The sequence below is a fragment of the Dermacentor silvarum genome, chromosome 3 (genome assembly GCF_013339745.2).
Source record: "Dermacentor silvarum isolate Dsil-2018 chromosome 3, BIME_Dsil_1.4, whole genome shotgun sequence".
Classification (NCBI taxonomy): domain Eukaryota; kingdom Metazoa; phylum Arthropoda; class Arachnida; order Ixodida; family Ixodidae; genus Dermacentor; species Dermacentor silvarum.
This window is the reverse complement of record NC_051156.1, coordinates 129,216,974-129,235,367: the sequence shown is the minus strand read 5'-3', so window position 1 is coordinate 129,235,367 and position 18,394 is coordinate 129,216,974. Positions and strand designations below refer to the sequence as shown.

At 46.8% G+C, this 18,394-nt stretch overlaps 1 protein-coding gene across 1 annotated transcript in view; it reads left to right on the top strand.

The window, feature by feature from the left end:
- LOC119444785 (uncharacterized) overlaps positions 1 to 18,394 on the top strand; it is a 54,430-nt gene that overhangs the window by 19,173 nt on the left and 16,863 nt on the right. The window contains 3 exon segments of the mRNA XM_049664736.1: positions 5,505 to 5,703; positions 6,902 to 7,045; positions 14,349 to 14,625. Of these exon segments, the coding sequence (XP_049520693.1) occupies positions 5,505 to 5,703; positions 6,902 to 7,045; positions 14,349 to 14,625 (620 nt within the window).

Here is an 18,394-nt window from a genome sequence, read left to right as displayed (position 1 = left end):
ACCCGCGTCGGACGCTGTTCTTCCGGTGCAACCCCACATGATCACGGTTAACCGAAATGACTTTCCAAGCAACCCTTCGAGCGGCATGTGAATTTTGCTACAAGTTGCGCATGTTGTGTCCGGCGTACCGTGCTGGTAGTGCTAGCCTTGTAATTATAACAGTTCCTGCGACGCCGTGGCAAAATGCCTGGCGACTGGCGAAATGCCTGGCGAAATACGGCCACTGGATAAAACAAAATCCAACCCTATTCCACCCTTGGATGGTGGATGTAGAGTGAAGCTGTCGGCGACGTTAAACAAGCACAACCACCACATGCTATGTACGCCACGCGCACAGACATGTATGCGTAAGTGCAGCATAAACATTACTCTAGGCCCTCCGCCAAGCGCAAGTTCCTTATTGAACTAATTCAATGTTTAACAGCGGAGCCGCTTAAGCTCGTGGTTAGGCCGCGTAGTGTGAAGAAAAAACTGCGGGGCGATGACGTTACCCCACGTTGCCTAGCAACGCCTCGCACCAGCTTTGCGAGGCGTTGCGAGGCATCGTGGGGTGACGTCATCGCTCGGCGAGGTTACCACCTTCTCTCAGGTTTCCCTCGCCAAAGGGCGAGCGGCGGCCGACGTATCGAGATGCAACATGCTGCATTTCGCACCGGCCTCGTCATCCAGAATGGACCACATCCGCGTCTCGTCGAGCAGCGTGGGCTAGTGAATATCTGTGAATATGAAAGCCACGAAAACCAAACTCTCTATAATCCAACGTGTGCGCCGCGCCGCGCCGCCTAGACGCATGCGCATTTATGCGAAACTAGGACTTTCAGGATGATAGGAAACTGCCAGCTCGCTGTACGTGCCGCCACCAGCATCCACCCATTAGCCCGTTTGCGACGACTATATCGTTCGACTATATGTTGTACCCATGTTGAGGAACACATGTTTATAAAACAACGATATATATTAAGGCCGAACCTGTGCTCACGAATCAGTCATTACTGTCGTAAAGAATGCCCGTCAGTCGCGTTCTAAAACTGGCGTCGAACTGTCTTCTACTTTCTCCTCGCGTGGTACCTCGTGCGCGTGGCGCATGCGAGCCGGGTCTCACCGGCTACTTGCGCACCCCTCAGCAGTATCTGCAGAAAACAGGCCTACATAGTTATATTTATTTTAGACTCACGCTATGCTGTATGACAATCCAGGGAAATAAATATAACAAGAAATGATTGATCCATGAGAGAAAAAAAGTTTTTATGAAGAAGGTCGAAAGCTTTAAGATACACCAGCAGTAATGCATCAACTTGAAACCAAGCAGTTATGGATAAACTCGTCTTGTTTGTTGCTTGTTGATGGCGACGAAAATGAAACACCCTTGTTTTCACGCACAATCTTTTCTGGAGTGAGTTCATCCATCAACGTGGTTCCATAGCAGAGCAACGCGCATTAGTGATGTGTGTCACTTTTTTCATTTACCATAACTAGGAAAGTTGCGATAGAAGTTTATTAAAATAGAAAGGCCAGGAAGCTAAACTTCAAAAGAGAATTTCTTGCCAAACCTGTGCTCTTATATAATTATGGTGTGCCCTTGAACAAGGTTATTGACCTGGTAGTGTAATATCTATCCACCTATTTGCATGTGTTACAGATTCGAAAGATGGCCTGATAACGCATTATTCAAGAGCGGTACGTCACGCGACTTGGAAAGTACCAGTTACTAAGACAGCAGTTCTATCGTAAGTGGCGGTAATAGTTAATAACAGTTGTGAAATCTGGCACACATAGTTCAAGAAAAATATAGTTAAATATTTTCATGCATTTCATTGCATGCGTTTCCTGCGCTTTTTTGGCAGCAAGTTATCACACTCAAATACGCGTCGACGAAGATTGAAACGGCGTTCTTGCAGTAGGTCATTTTATTTTCGCAATTTTACGGACATTCCCATTTGGATAATATTTTGTTTTAAAACTTCGAATAGCCAAGTTTACGCAACGTGTAATTCAAATGTGGAATTCAGTCTGAATGGGTATTGGTTGTAACGCATCGGGTGTTCTGAGCTACTCACTTTTACAGTGTCAGCTAGTAAGTACTCATTATACTTTTTCAGCGTACAGCCATCCTCTTCCGTTTGGATCTAGGTCTTCGCACAACCTATAAAGAATACACGCACACAGGCGAGTAGAGGTAGCGCGAATATATTTTTGCATTGTGTTAGCTGTGTAAATAATCGCGAAACTTTTAAAGCGTAACAGCCCAAACCGTGCAGGCCACATATAGGCAGGAAAGTTTTAAGGTATTTTAAATGTGTAGGTGAGGGCACTCATCCGAACATTATACTAGGTGATTTCCCACTCCGGGCGTCAACACCGCTTTCGTACGTGAACGAACATACAAAAAATCTTAACAAGTGATTGATTAGAAGAACGGAACGAAGCTTCAGAGAGCCAGTACAGCCAGTGTAGATGACAGCGAGTTCCTTAATGTGTGTGTCCATAAATCTCAAAACCCGTTATAATAAATGCTGCTACAATTTATGCAAAAGCAAGTGGGTTACGTGGTACTCTTTCTAAAGCTACTTGCAATATTTCACATGTTTTCGCCAGAAGCTGTTCTTGACGTATGATAAATAAGGCTAAAGATATTCTGCACTGCATTCAATTTGGCACCTGCACGAGCACATGGACAATGTAAATGTGGGACGATCGCTATTTTTTAGGTCTTTATTCGATGGAATTAACATCTGCTTCAAGCACAAACACAAAAATTGGCTGTGGCTTAACTAAGTAATGCATCGGTGTGCATAGCGAGAGGTACGGTTAATCTTATTGTTTAGCTTGGTTGTCTCTACGGTTACATCTTTATCGTTTATCTTCGTACGTCTGAGTGTTCAAATTTGGTTGTTACCTCTCGTTAAGTTAAGGTTACATTAAAGACTAGACATTTTTAAAGTTTAACGCATTTATTTTGAAAGTCTTCATCTTGTTTCTCAATTGCCACAAAGAGGGCCCGATGGTCGATGAGGCGGGAGGATAAGGGCTTGTCGTCCAGTGACTTGAACACGTTTCGGGTGCTATCTGAATCCACTCGCCTGTTTCTTCGTACTTACGACGCTTCTCGGCGCGTGCGGCTCGTTCTTCCTCCGTCTCCTCGGCTCGCTGCATCCTCTTGGTTTCGTTCGGACGACGAAGCGTGGCTTCTTTCAGTCTCTCCGACTCACTTAACATATCTGCCGACCAATCCCACCGAGCCGCCCCTTCTATATATACGATGCAATGCCGGCGCCTCCTCTGTTGCAACGCGGTTTCACCCGCTGCTCCTCTGACGTCATACCAGATGTAAGCGGCGAACGCTTGCAACACAACTGCACCGGCGGCGACGCGTTGCGGCTACATTTATCTCGACTGTACGACGTCTTGGGGTGGTGACGCTGGTGTAACGTCGGCGACTGCTTCGCTGTACATACTTTCAGAGGGTAGAATGGAGGCATACATTTTTGCTAATAAACTTCAGTTGTTATACAGCGTTTTAAATGCAGAGCATTTCTTTCACTCACATGTAGCATGCGCCGTCCGTCCGCAACAGCTCGAGCACAGGTGCGCCCTCTCCCCCACTCCTCCTCTCCCGCATCACGCTTGCAGCACATGTGCAGCGCGAGAAGCGTCGTAGTTGAGTCGCGCTCCGGCGCTGCAAGCACCGTAGCAACAGCAGGTGTTGGCGTGATAGCGCGCCCTCTCTCCACCTCCCCTCCCTCTAACGCGCGCGCTAGGAATATAAAGCGGGTTGGCGCGGGCTCCACTCGTCAACTCCTGCGCTCTCTTCTCTTGCGTTCGTCGGCGGTCGTAATTGTTAAGCGATGGAAGCAAGACCTTCAACTAGCACCTCGACGCAATCCAACATCAGCGTTCGTCGGCGGTCGCAGTTGATAAGCGATGGAAGCAAGACCTTCAACTAGTACCTCAACGCAATCCAACATCCAACATCATCAATCCAACCTCTGAAGAGAAGAAAGAGAAGAAAAAAGAAAAGAGAACAACAGAGACGCAATAATAATATCATATAATATAATAATAAGAATCGCAGTGATGCCAATAAAATAATAACAACTGTACGTTACCTACTTACGATTCTCTTTTCTCTCTCAACCCAGACCACCACCACCACACCAACAACACCAACACCAAGGAACCCCACTATGCTCTGCATTGACACGTGTCCCTCAGCGCGGGGGCATGCGACGGAGCTTTTTCTCGTGTCCTTCCTTTTTGTGCGACCATCGCTTTCTGCGCTGATACAAAGAATGTATCCCCATTTTCTCTGAGAATAGCTGAGGGAGAATTTTATCTTGATTTGCCTTTTTATTGTGCCTACCTCAGCGGCTGGTGCGCTCTCTGTCTGGTTTTTCATAAAATAGGCTACTCCATCGTGGGATGTACTAGTGCCTGCAGCTGCGGTGGGGTATGACTCACAGGAAGGGCTGCGCCGCGGGTCACGACGCAAACCTTTGTTTTTGCAATCCCGGACATCTACGTGGACCTCCTGTATAAACAGCTCGTGTGTAGCTTTAGTAATACAACAGTGTAGGAGACGAACAACTGTAACAGCTCATTCGTTTAGCATTGATAATGCCGATTGGTTAGTATTAGTATTTTGTGCGGTTGAGCGGAATAAGAGCGAAAAAAAAAACCAAAGTGACCAGGACAGACGCTCAGAATGAAATGATGTGGACAGAGCACACGCTCATCTGTCCTGTCTAGATCGTTTCTTTCCACCAATATTCCGTTCAACAACACACGATATGCTGGCTGGCCCAACAGTCAACGATTCGCATTATTGCTTGCTGCCGCTCTACTGAGACAGATGCCTCGAATCGCCACCTCCATGTTCTGTTCTTGTTTGTTGGCAATGAGTGAAGCAAACCTCCACATCTTCACCCGATATTCAGGTGAAGGGGCGTGGCTCCCTGTGGAGGAGACACGAACTACCAAGCGTTCGTTCCCGCACGCCTCTGTCGTCAGGCACGTTGAGAGGTGAACGTGGAAGTACAGCAAGGCGTTGAGTTCGGCGAAGCATGAGTAGATGCTGTTCGGTTATTGGTGGTGATAACTAGCACCTCCACGAAACTGCTACGCGGGCGAAGGAGGTTTAAATTTACAAGACTAGATGGTGAGCAACACTCGGCACATGGCCATGGAAAGATCGTTGTTTTTGTTCCAACTCTTTATAATATTCCTCATTAAAATATTATAATTAGGAGTGAGCAGCCTTTTTCTTTTTTTTTCTTGTTGCGCAAGGTATATTCGGCGAATTTAATAATTGCGCACTTCCCAAAAATAGCCAAATAATTGATTCACTATACACTGGGTCATAGCTAGAATGCAAAAGTTTCTTTTGAGGCTGACCGTGGCGGGAAACCATTCATGTCGAAATGATAGAGCAGGCTGATAAATATGTCCTTCGCGAAAAATGTAGCTGCAATTAAACCTGTATTGTTTTGCTTTTTTTTGCCTTGCAGGTGGCACTGCAGGGACACATGTATGAAACCGACAAGGACTGGCACGTAACCATTGTTGCTGCCGCCGCCTTTTTCTTCGGCTCAGCTTCCATCCGCTCTTCGGGCATTTTCTATCTTAGCATCATGGAAGAATTTCGGGTGTGTCGATCCACGGCGTCATGGCCAGACACGCTCATCGATGCAACTAGCGAAATGGCCGGTAAAAGTTGTTCCACCTACATTCCTGGATATACGTTTAAAGTGTTGTAAACAACATATTGGCTCTAGCAAAAGCGTAGACAATAAATTCCATGGTCCAGCGCCAGATCTCCTGCGCCAACTGAGAGCAAGGTTGGAAATCGTCGAAAGAAAAGTTTAATTTTCTCTGAACGCTAAACGTGGAATTCACATAGAAATTTAGATATTCTGACGCTGGCGTTTCTAATTTATGCAGGAGTGAATAGAACAAGCCTTTGGCAGGTTATATCATTAGTGGTGTCAACCGTTACCACAGACCTAACAATCAAAGAAGAGATAGTGATTGCTTATCCGATATTAAAGTCTGCTTGAAAGGTATCCGGATGTGGTCAAGTGGCTGATGCATTGTTTGACCGAGTGAGTTTACGGTTTCCATTTGTGGCACATCAGTCAAAAGCGTGAACTTTGGCTTCCTCTTTTCCGATCGCCTGTCATTTTAGTTACACTGACAAACATGACAACGACCGCTTCCGTTAGCATTGAGGTCGGACAGTGGTCAGGCCTCATCCTCCCCTTCAAACTCCACATAGGATCAAGAAAACGAACATTGCTCACAGTGCGGGCACTCCAAGCCCCATCTAACCGGCTTACAGAGCACGGCACTGGATTGCCATGGAGTGCATCTCAATTCTACGTGGTGACAGAACACATCATGACATATTATCTGTTTATTTATACTGTTGATTATTAGATATATCCATGTCACACATGCCTGCTAATAAAATAGGGCATGATATTCAAAGGGTTCATTGTATTGCGTGTTTGAAAGCAACATCAGCAAAGCGCATAGACAACAGCCGAATGAGATATAAGAACCAAACTACGCAACCACGGGATTTGAACTCACTCTACTGCGACATTGTACATTTGGGTAACGGACACGACCACTGGCAAATCACAGGATATTAGCTCTTGGTAACTCCTGCAAAGTCTTGGTAGCTTTACATATTCTGACATAATCGTTAACTTTACATATTTGTTTGTGCATTTATTTCCCGGGCCACGAAAGGCAATACTGTAGTTAAAGAAGATGTGGTGTACATCGCGCATGACTATTTCTTCAGAATGATTTTAGGTGTAATACCCTGTCGCTGTGATAGTAAATGGGTTCAGCGCCAGATCAGTGACTCATGTCTGTTGATTTTGTTTTTCTCTTTCAGGGCTCCTAGTGGCAGTGTTTTTCGAGCGCGTCAACCCACTGAGCGTGATGACGGTCGGCAGCATCCTTGCCTGGGCGGGCGTCATGTGTTCGGCCTTGGCCCCCAGCATCGTATGGATATCTCTCACGCTCGGTGTCACTCACGGTAGGACCGCACTCTCTAGTTTTTTTTAGTTTTTTTTTGTCGCGTGGCGTAAATTTGATATAAAGGAATTGCTTTTTTGCGACTTACAGGCCATCTAGGAACAAGCTTACTACTGAAATATTTCAACAATGCCGGTGGCTAGCACTGAGAGACAAAGACGGTTTGCAAATGCATGCACAGGGTTGCTATTGCGTTTATAAAAAAACGCTGAAGTGTTAGCAGACAGAATGCAAACACTTTCCGGAATATTCTGAGGACGCAGATCAGTTTTGTCTTTGCTGTCAAGGAAGATAGATTACCTCGTACCGCTTTTCACTGCAAATTACTTCTAAAAAATTGAAAATAATGCCTTACAGCCACTGCACGACGTTGATTTTATCAGAATGAGGGCGTGGTGGTAATTAGTATAGGGTGCATCAATGCATTTAGTCAAAGCCGACAATATCGGCAACCAAGGCGCTTGAAAATTGCACACTATTTTTGGCCTACAGATTACCGTCAGCTTTGCGCATTGCGCTTTCGTTAATTTGTTGCCTAAATTATGTGAAATCGTTGTCAGGACACTTTCAGGTAGCTTTTATTTCTTCGTTTCGGATTTTTATTTCATGTGTGTTTCTTCGTGGTGACACTTTTATCGGCTCTCCTTCATTTTCCTATCTCTTGTGTGTCGCTCCATATTGCAGAACGGTGCCATTCAAGGTATTCGCCTGCGTGCGTCAGAAGTTGAACTCTTGGCGTATGCAGTTGACGCAGCTCTTTTATGAGACAACAAAGAAAGTGTTATTGAAGCAGTTAGAGTAGTTAAATAATAGTGACATTTCTGGATGTCCTGTGAATTGGGGAAAGTTCCTGGGGTTTAGGCACGGAGAATGGCCTTCGACCCCAGCCAACGTTAGGTGATAAACAACTCCGGTAAATACCTTGGTTTGCCGCTTGAATTCTATAAAGACAATGATAGGTACTGGTAATAACAAGTTAAAGAGATGCGGTACAAGGTGGACAGATGTAGTGGCTTATCTGTCCATCTTCGCCAGAGAAACAGTGTGCAATTTGTTCATCGGTAAGGTTTGGTATGCAATGCAGGTGTTATAATGTTCTCGGGTAAACATTAAGAAACTTCACCGCATATTTGCCGTGTTAGTGGGGGCCTCGAGTTGGGAGATGTGTAGTCAGACGAACCTGTTCAGGAGCGTCAAAGATGGGGGAATATATCTGGGACACCTCTTCGTGCTTCAGCTTGCAAACAAATTTATATTGTTTCGGGACGTCAGGGAACCTTTCTTGCGCATTTTGTCTCAGATGAGAATGAGCAAAGCACTACGAGATTTTATTGTTGCCACAAATAGCATTCCCTGAACGCTTCCGGGCTTTTTTATGGAGATTTCGCCACTGTGCGCTCTCTAAGAGTACCTTTTTCAAAAGAATATCTGAGTTTGTCCAAAGAAAAAAATCACCGCCCAAGCACTTCGTACAGATGGTTAACCAGTGAAGCTGAAACGTGTGGCCCCGGTGTTTATCACAGCGTTAATCCCGATGGTTCGTTGAAGTATTTCTCAATTAGTGATTACGTCTTTCTGTTCTTAATGTGGTTACATACACGTTCAGCTGCGACGGAGAGAACGGCGTCACTTTTGGGTGTGACCGCAGTCCGCCGTTATCGCTTGCGTTCCATTTCACGCGTTTATTCGGCTGCGTCGTTAGCAGCATTTGCCCACCATTGCCACTTGCAATTCTTCAAAATTACTTCAAAATTAAATCTGTCCGTTACGTAAGACAATGAATGGTTCATACTCCCTTAAGCAGTGGCTCATTCGCCCGTAAGCGCGGCCTCCCAATTACGGCGACAGAAGAGAAGTGAAGTTCTACGTTGGAATGATGAGCCGCAACGCAGCCAGCTGTGGAAGACGAAGACGACGACGAAAGCGGGAACAGTGGCACGAGCGCCTGCCGAGCATGAGCGCAGCCCGTGGGTGCCAACGATCGAGCTGCGGAAGAACACGACGGCGGTCGAGTCAATGCTGATATGATAGCTTTCTGCGGACAGGCAACTAGCAGACCCTTTTATCAGCGCAGCTGCTTAAGGCCGAGGCTGAACCGTGCCGAGCGTTGATCAGCGCCAGCCGCAGGTGGTCGAACAGTGGCGAGAGAGGATGTGCAGAGAGAGAAAGAAAGAGAGACACACAGAGAGCAAGAGAAACAAATAAATAACAAAATGAACTTTCTTTGCGAGGACGGAATTCCAGCCCGGGTACCCAAGGTCCGAAGGCGAGCGTCATAACCACTGCGCTACGCACCAAAGACAAATGATCACGTCTTCCTGCATCTTTGGAAACGAGTGTATTTTGGTGTTGTTTTACAAAGGACAATTCAAAAAGCAATTCCTGCTAAATCCCCATTATATCAGGTATCTAGCGATAGAAAACGACGATGGGCTTCTTTTTGATCTGGAAATGCTCGTTGGCCTTCACAGCCTCTGGCGCTCCAGAACGGCTCGCTATTACTGTGGCCCAGGTGCACGACCTGCGCGAATGTACTTCCGAGAGTATGAACGTCTTTCTGGAGGTGCAAAAAGCGCGAGCATCCCTTCCGTAATAGTTGTCTTGGTTAGAACCCTTGACAAAATTAAGAGAATTTTGATGTGTTTGCAATTGTGCTGCTTTTTGGATGTTACATGTGCTTTTCACGTGCTAGTTCTTTGAACTCGGGTGTTCATAAACGAGGGAATTTTGCAAATAAGACTGTGATGATGTGGATAGTGGCGTGTGGCGGTGCCAAAACAAAGTGCGTGAATAGCCAACTCGAAGTGATGGTGATTGTGGGCAGCACCAAGAAGAGAATTGGTGATGATGATAATGGAGAAAGACCACCATGTGCCATGAACAAAGAAGTGGCACGAGAGCACGCAGAGCGTGAGAGCGACCGGCAGCCTCGAACGCAAGCTCGCAAAACGGCGGCTCCAGGCTCGGGTACCGGCGACCGGGTGTCCAGCTACCGTGCGGACCTGGTCGGGGATCCAGTTCGTGGCTGGGCTTTCCTGCGCACCAGCGGCCTGCTGTGATAGCGGCCTGGTGCAGTGCTTCATGCTGGGGACCGGAACACCTGCACTACCAGCCTGCTGAGCGAGCCCGAGGACTGGCGACCGGGTGTCCTGCTACCGTGCGGACCTGGTCGCAGATCCGGCTCGTGGCTCTGCTCTCCTGTGTACCAGCGGCCTGCTGTGATAGCGGCCTGGTGCAGTGCTTCCTGCTGGCCACCAGGGCGCCTGAGCTACCTGTCCGCCGACCGATCATGCCGTTTTAGCAGCCGAGGCGTTCCCAGTCAGGCATTACTGGCCAGTACAGCTGTGGCCTGGTGTTCTACCGGCCTGCTGTTTTTCTCCTGCTTCCACGTCGCGACAAGGGGGGGCGTGGTGCGACAAGGTGCGGCGCGACAGCAGCGACGTATCCACAACGACGCTCCACCGTCACAACCACCGTCACGGGCACCGCAGCGACGAGGCACACGGGCGAGTGGTGACGCATGAGTGCTAGGCACAAGTTTTTATAGGACAAACGATTCGCGGACTCTAGTCCACGTACATGTAAATCGTCTGTATGTAAATAGTCTGTATCGTGCTAGCGTGTCTGTTAAAGTCTGTGTTTCGTGTAGCAAGCTCCCGTCTGCCGTGTCATTATTAAAGGATCCTGGGCCCAACTGGAAACACCGGCAAGTTTGTCGTTGTGTTTCCTCATCACAATCTCGCGAGCTTGCCAGGATACGCGGAGACCGGCATTCGGGTGTATACACGCAGCACTAGACCACCGATATGGATTTAGACAAATTAGCCGCCACTGCAGCGCAGTTAGGCTTGTCTTGCGCAGAACTTTGCGAGTGGATTGAAAAAGAACAGGCTAGGCAGAGGGACGAACGAGTAGCTGAGCTAGAGACATCCAAAGGAGCAGCAGAAAGTCAGCGGTTAGCCGACGAAAGGCAGCCACAAATCTTGCAGCTGAAGCTCAAGCTTCAAGAAGGAGCGCAGAGCGAGATATCTGCCCCAGCCGCGCCCGTACCGTCACCAAAGCTACCCTGTTTCAATCCCCAGAAGTTACTGCCACTGTTTGATGAACGACGCGACGACCTCCACGCGTATCTGCAGAGGTTTGAGCGCGTAGCCACTGGACAGGACGAGGCAGGTTGTAAACTTGCATCCAAGGACAGAAAGGCAATGGATATTAAAGAACTAATCGAGCTAGGTGAGAGCATGGGACTAGAGAAAGCGGAGTTGAGAGACTGGGTGGAACATCAGCGGTCATTGGAGTGTGAGAGGCGTGCTACTGAGAGGGAAATGGAAAAAGCTCGCAATGCAATGCAGCTTCAAGCTGAGCGAGTGCGTCATGAAGAAGAGCTGTGCGTTCTTAAATTGCAGATCGCAGCTCGTGAAGCGATCACAAGCGCTACGACTTTCGGCAGCATGACTCTATCCGATGGTGAAGCTCAAAATGGGGTTATTGCCTTGTCTTCCCCGCCTCCCGCAACCAAGTCATTAGGTTTGAAAACGGGCGATGAGGTGGCTCAAGGTTGCTTGTCACGTGAGCAAACATTGTATGTTTCGCATGATCACGAAGCTCACAACGTTGACAAAGCTAACGCAAGAACCGCCCTACACCACAAAGATAAATCACAAGAGTTTAACTGTGACTCACTATCAAAGCAGTCTTTAGGTTTAGGTTGTTTGTTAGATTCATGCTCTTCAACTGAAGAGGCTGCTGTGCAAACGAAAGTGCATGTGAACCCCGTTCTACATGACACTAAACAAGACGCATCTTTGTACTCTGGTATAATCAGCAATAGAGATTGCCAGAATACTCACCCAGCCAATCTTTCTCAATATATGAGAGTGGACTCACCTAGGATGTCAAAGAAAATGCCTAGTATCCAGGCCATGACTCCAACGGTACATGACGTAAGCGTGAGCACTTCATCATGTCAGGTAAGCCCAAGGCATAACAATAAATCGCCTGTAAGACATAATGAAGCGCTTATTCACTCACCATCAAATGTGAACGGAGACGAGCAGACGGATGTCCCGAACCTTCCACTGAATCATCAAAAAGTTAATTCAGGCAATTCGACAGCTCGTTTCCATTCTAAGATCCTACAAAGATCTGCGATAGCTGATAATCGTTTTGTACAAGGTTATACCACGCACATAGGAGCGGTTGTCCTCACACGACGCAGCACATCTGGCGTTGCTTGGCGTGCGCGGTTAACAAATGAACGACCTGTACGTAGGATTGATACATCCGCGGTTCGGTTGGTCTGGGAGCGGGTAACATAATTCAGTGTACCTGCACCGACATGCTCTACTCCAGACTCTGACAAAGATGTGAACGGTTTTTCGTGTTTCTTGGACACTATTACCTTGTGCCATCGTGATTGCCGCGCACAGTACTGCAGGAGAAAAACAGCAGGCCGGTAGAACACCAGGCCACTGCTGTACTGGCCAGTAATGCCTGACCTGCAACGCCTTGGCTGCTAAAACGGCACAATCGGTCGGCGGACAGGTAGCTCAGGCGCCCCGGTGGCCAGCAGGAAGCACTGCACCAGGCCGCTATCACAGCAGGCCGCTGGTACACAGGAGAGCAGAGCCACGAGCCGGATCTGTGACCAGGTCCGCACGGTAGCAGGACACCCGGTTGCCAGTCCTCGGGCTCGCTCAGCAGGCTGGTAGCGCAGGTGTTCCGGTCCCCAGCATGAAGCACTGCACCAGGCCGCTATCACAGCAGGCCGCTGGTGCGCAGGAAAGCCCAGCCACGAACTGGATCCCCGACCAGGTCCGCACGGTAGCTGGACACCCGGTCACCGGTACCCGAGCCTGGAGCCGCCGTTTTGCGAGCTTGCGTTCGATGCTGCCGCTCGCTCTCACGCTCTGCGTGCTCTCGTGCCACTTCTTTGTTCATGGCACATGGTGGTCTTCCTCCATTATCATCATCACCAATCCTCTTCTTGGTGCTGCCCACAATCACTATCACTTCGAGTTGGCTTTTCACGCACTTTGTTTTGGCACCGCCACACGCCACTATCCACATCATCAAAAAGACAAAGAAAAAAAAAGCGTCCGTGGCGTAGTAGTTTCAAAGTCCCGCTTTTGAGCTAGAGGTCCTGCGTTTGAATGCTGCTGGGGATGATTTTATTAATGCTTATTTAATTATTTCTTACCCAGTACTTTGTTGAAAATGACGAATTCACAAAGTCGAAGAGACGTTTAAAGCCAGAAGGACGAAATATAAGCAGTTACATGTACTTCCCATAATTCCCACGATGGCTAAACCGCACCGATTGCAGCTCTCGCTTACACCAGCGCCAGAGTTCCCCCTAGCGATAATTGTATGAACCTCTATATATTGGGGGGTTTCTTAGCTTTCCTCTTGCTACGCCAGGTGTCAGTACACGCCTTACTGGTTTACTTTACCTCCTCATAGAGGGCGCGGGTGTTTTGAGGTGCGGACATTGAAAAATCTATGGGAGTGTAGGCATACACAGCTCCGCTGTAAAAACGTTGACTCGAAATCTCTGCGGAAGTGTTGTGAAAGAGGTGACGCATAGCCCTCTTATGACATGGTCAAATCCATGGCGTTCGACAGTGCCTGTATTCTGCGGTGTCGTAAAGATTCGTCTAGAACCTCTGTCCTAACGGCTGCCCACGTTTACGGCTACAGAAGTTTTCCCCTTTTTTATATGCGAGTATTCCAACGATTTCGAAAGGCTGTGAAACAAGTTTGGTAATTTGTTTTTGTTTTTAGTGTAGGTAGACATGCAACGCAAACTTTATACCTGATTGCGCAAGCGCAAGTTCATAGCAGTTGTTTACACAGCGACCACCTAAGTGGCGACTGTAGTCAATTAAGTCCATGTCAGTTTGCTCGCTTCATCTCACTTCGTCGAAGAACCCGAAACGGCAAGTACCTGGAACGGCGTTTTCTTCTTAGCAAAAATTCACGCGTGTGATTTCTTACTCTGAGCGTCTGCTCATAACGGAGATGCAGTAGTGAGCTCAATAAACATTACAGTATTCAAAACATAAACGACATTCTTGGTTAAACAACCAGGCAAAAGTGGTACTTGCGTATCGGCAAGTGTCGCAAGTGTGGGCAAGTGTCGACCATGGTGGTCCAGTCATAAAAAAGGTAAAGATGAATAATATGCACTCCAAAGAGCTACTTGCGGTGAATGACATCGGTGTCTTAGTCACGAGAATAATATTGTTTACGTGAAGTTCACGAAATATGAAACCTCGTGTGCTACGCTCTTCTTTTTTTTTCAGGAATCGGCATCGGGCTGGTATTCAGCTCGCTGCAGGTGTTCCTTAGCCAGAACTTCAGCAAGTACCGTGGCACAGCTCATGGCATCATGTACGCTGGTGCAGCAGCCTCGGCCATGGTGTTCCCCTACTTGCTTGAGTACACCACGCACATATTCGGATTCCGCCTGTGCCTGGTAATCTTTGGTCTCATCCTGGTCAACCTGACTATCATCACCCTGCTTCTCGACAGAAACTCCTGGGTGGGCAGCGCCGCTACAAGGCAAGAAGTAACACCTGGGTTTATAATTTGTAAAGATTTTCATTTTCATTTTCAATCAATCAATCTACCAATCAGTCAAAATAAGCTTTATTATACAATTCAAAGAATGCATACAAAATATTTGGACCACTAGCCCACGTGGATAGTACCTGGTCCAATACTGAAATAACAGGTATAGGTCAACCACGTAGATATTTTCTAAGTGAATAATAACATTGCTTACATGAAGAAGTATTAATTTGTAAAGGAGGTGTTAATACGTTTGTCTAGCAAGAAGCGTTTGCATGCAAGCTGAAATTTTCTGGTTACTTTTACTTCCACAGGCACAGTGTTCCATGTTATAGCGCCAAAAAACTGGAATAATCAATCGGCGTTAGACATTGCTGCAATAAGGAAGGTTTAAGCTAAAGTTAGTTGCTTGTCTGGTGTTTGCACGTGGGAAGGTAAATATATGGTGTTGGGCAAGGGGAATTTGGTGTTTAGTATATTATGAACTAAACAAGTGATTTTATCATTTCTTGAAGCCGTAAAAGAAAGGATACGAAGGTCAAAAAGCCGGCGCATCCCACGCCCTGTGGGAATAGATGTTACGCGAAGCAGTGTACGGGGAGCCTACCAAGTTAACGAAACGACCATGAGAGCACCAAGACGTAGCCGGCTCTTTCATGACCTACATGACACGCCGTTCATGACATTCATGTCATGAGTCCTCAGGAGTCCCTTTAGCTACACCTAAGGGACCTTAAGGCGAAAGCCATAGTCATGCTCATGACTATGACTACGACCATCAACCTTTAGCCTTTTTCTTCACATAGTCATGAGCATGACTCAGCAAAAATGACAATGACTCAGCAAAACCGATTAACACTCAGGAAGCACTGAAATGGGTTGGGACGTGGGTACTAAGTGAAGGAAGCACTAATGGATGGTGGCAGAAGCCATAGTCATGAGCATGACTATGACTCACGTTGTTTTCCGTGCTCACGTTGGTTTCGACGGGAATTCAGGGCACAGGCTCCTTTCCCAAGCGTATCACCCCTGAAGGAAGCCGAACGCTAGGCCGGGGTACGCTTGTACCCTTTTGAACCAGTGGGTACCCGGCGGTGGTGGGAATCGAACCCACAGCCTCCCGCAGCCGAGGTCTCTAAGCCGAGGCATTAAGGTCTCTTAGGCATAGCTAAAGGGACTCCTGAGGATTAACAAATCATCTCATGATCTGAGTATCATGTCATGTCACGACATGCGTGTCATGTAGGTCATGAAACAGCCGCCTACATTTTGGGGCTTTCGTGGTCGTTTCGTTAACTTGGTAGGCTCCCCGCACACTGCTTCGCATAAGATCGATTCCCACAGGGCGTGTTATCTGCCGGTTTTTCTTAGGGTGCGCTTTTGCAACTGCAGTATATGTGTTAAGTTTTATATGTTAGGCCCCATATTTCACAACAATAACCCAGGTTGGTATGAAATAAAGAAAAATATACGCAACGAATCAAAGCACAGGAAAAATATTGCCGGGCACGGGCCAGGTTGTAAGAGCTGAAAGCGATATTTCTATGGCCCATTCTATAACTCTAAGAAAATGGAATACACCAGAGTTTACTAACCGGCGCTTATATGCCATGGACCCACAGATGCAATTGCAACTTTTACCCGGTTTTAAACGACATGATGAAACCTTACTGTGCCGCCTGCGATTAGGAGTTTCTTTTACAAACTCCTATTCATTCGTAATTGGAATGGCGGGCAGTGCCAACTGCAGCACATGTGGTATTGAGGAAACCGCCAGACATATCTTATGTGACTGTCCTAGATACGAAGAAGAGAGGATTGCCCTTCGGACTGCTTTGGGGCACTTAGACGACAGGCCTTTTACGGAGGAGAAGATCTTGGGCCCTTGGCCTCGTGCGTCTTCTATGTACAGGGCTACAAAGGCGCTGCTGCGTTTTTTGAATTGCACAAGCCTGTATGACCGCCTGTGATGAAAATCAGCTATGAACGCTTGACTGTACATGTACAAGGTGTGAACTGTGAACTTCTCTCTTCCTTCTCCTCTTTCAATCCCTTATCCCCCTTCCCCAGTGCAGGGTAGCCTACCGGGCTCAGCCTGGTTAACCTCCCTGCCTTTCCCCTATGACCTCTCTCTCTTTCTATAGACAAGGTTTATTTGTTCTCTCTAATGCAAGTGACAGTCTAAAGGAACTCCTAAATATTTAAAAGTATCAACACGATCCAGAGTTCGGTTCGCTAGAGTCAAATTAAAGGTACTGTAATCTAGTATTTTTTGTTGGAGTGAAATATAATATATTTAGTTTTATCAGTATTTAGAGCTAGTCTATTTTCTGAAAACCAGTGGCCTACCTTTAGTAGTTCGCCAGATGTAATGTCTTGCAATGATGAGAGCGAGTCACCTGAGTGACCTAAGGCGGTGTCATCAGCATACATTAAGACTTGTGTCAACTTAGGTGCGTGCGGTAAATCGTTAATGTATAATGAAAACAGAATAGGGCCTAAAATCGAGCCTTGTGGTACACCACATATGACATCGGTGAAAGCGGAGTGATGTTTATTAATTATCACTTGTTGCCTTCGTGCTTTGAAATTGCTGTCGATGAATTGAAGCGTGTTTCTATCAATACCATAAGATTCCAGTTTTTGTAACAGTATGGAGTGACAGACTGTATCGAACGCCTTTCTTATATCAAGAAAAATTGACACAGCAATTTTCTGTTTGTTAAGAGCAGAGATAATGAACTGCGGTTGATGTAGATCTACCCACAACAAAGCCATGCTGCTGCGGGCAGATAATGTTATTGCTTACTAGAAATGGATTTAACTGTAGTAAAATGAGTTTTTCAAGTAGTCTGCTAACTTCACTATGAATTGAAATTGGTCTATAACTACTCGCGTGGTTCGTATCGCCAGTTTTGTACACAGGGATAACCTTTGTAACTTTCAATATATTTGGGTAAGAATTACTACTTATCACATGGTTAAACACGTGACAAAGGGGTATGCATAAGACATCAATATTGTTTTTCAGGATCCTAATCTGAATACCGCGAAGTCCGGATGCCTTATTAACTGACAATTTATCCACGATACATTTTATTTCCTCAAGTGTTCACGAAAATCAAATTCACTGTTCACGCTTCTCCGGACAATGGTTGTTGGAACTTCAAGGACAGCCTGTCAATGTATATCCTCACCTATTTTTGAGAAATAATCATTAAATTTATTAGCAATCTCAGGGGACACATTTTCGGGAGTAACATATGCTTATCCTCTAATCCTACTATATCTCTGACTATTTTCCATATTCCAACTTGGCCCCGTAAGACTTGGCCCCGTAAAGCGAACTGCGTCTCCACGGCCTCGCTGCTTCTAGTTAACTGCGTGACAACGCCAGGTGTGCCAACTGCGCCTCAAAAGTATCCCAAAAGTAGCGAAATTAGTTACAATAATCTTGGCGGTCAGAGAAATCACCACAAACTTGTTCTAGAAAGATTCAGTTCACGCGAAACTAACGGCATCCAATGGTCGAGCACCTTTTCGCTAACTGCGTCACAACGCCAGGTGCGGCGAATGTACCAAAAAAAGTACCGAAATAAGGTAGAATAATGTTGCGACCCATAGAAAGCGTCGCAAGTATATCCGAGTACGATTCAGTAACTAACTGGCCACGACGGCCGAGTAGTTTTTGCTAACTGCGTCACAACCATCGGTGCTGTGCCGAAAGCCTATATTGCTTGAAATGCAGCGACGACTGTCAAACTAAATTTCTCAACTT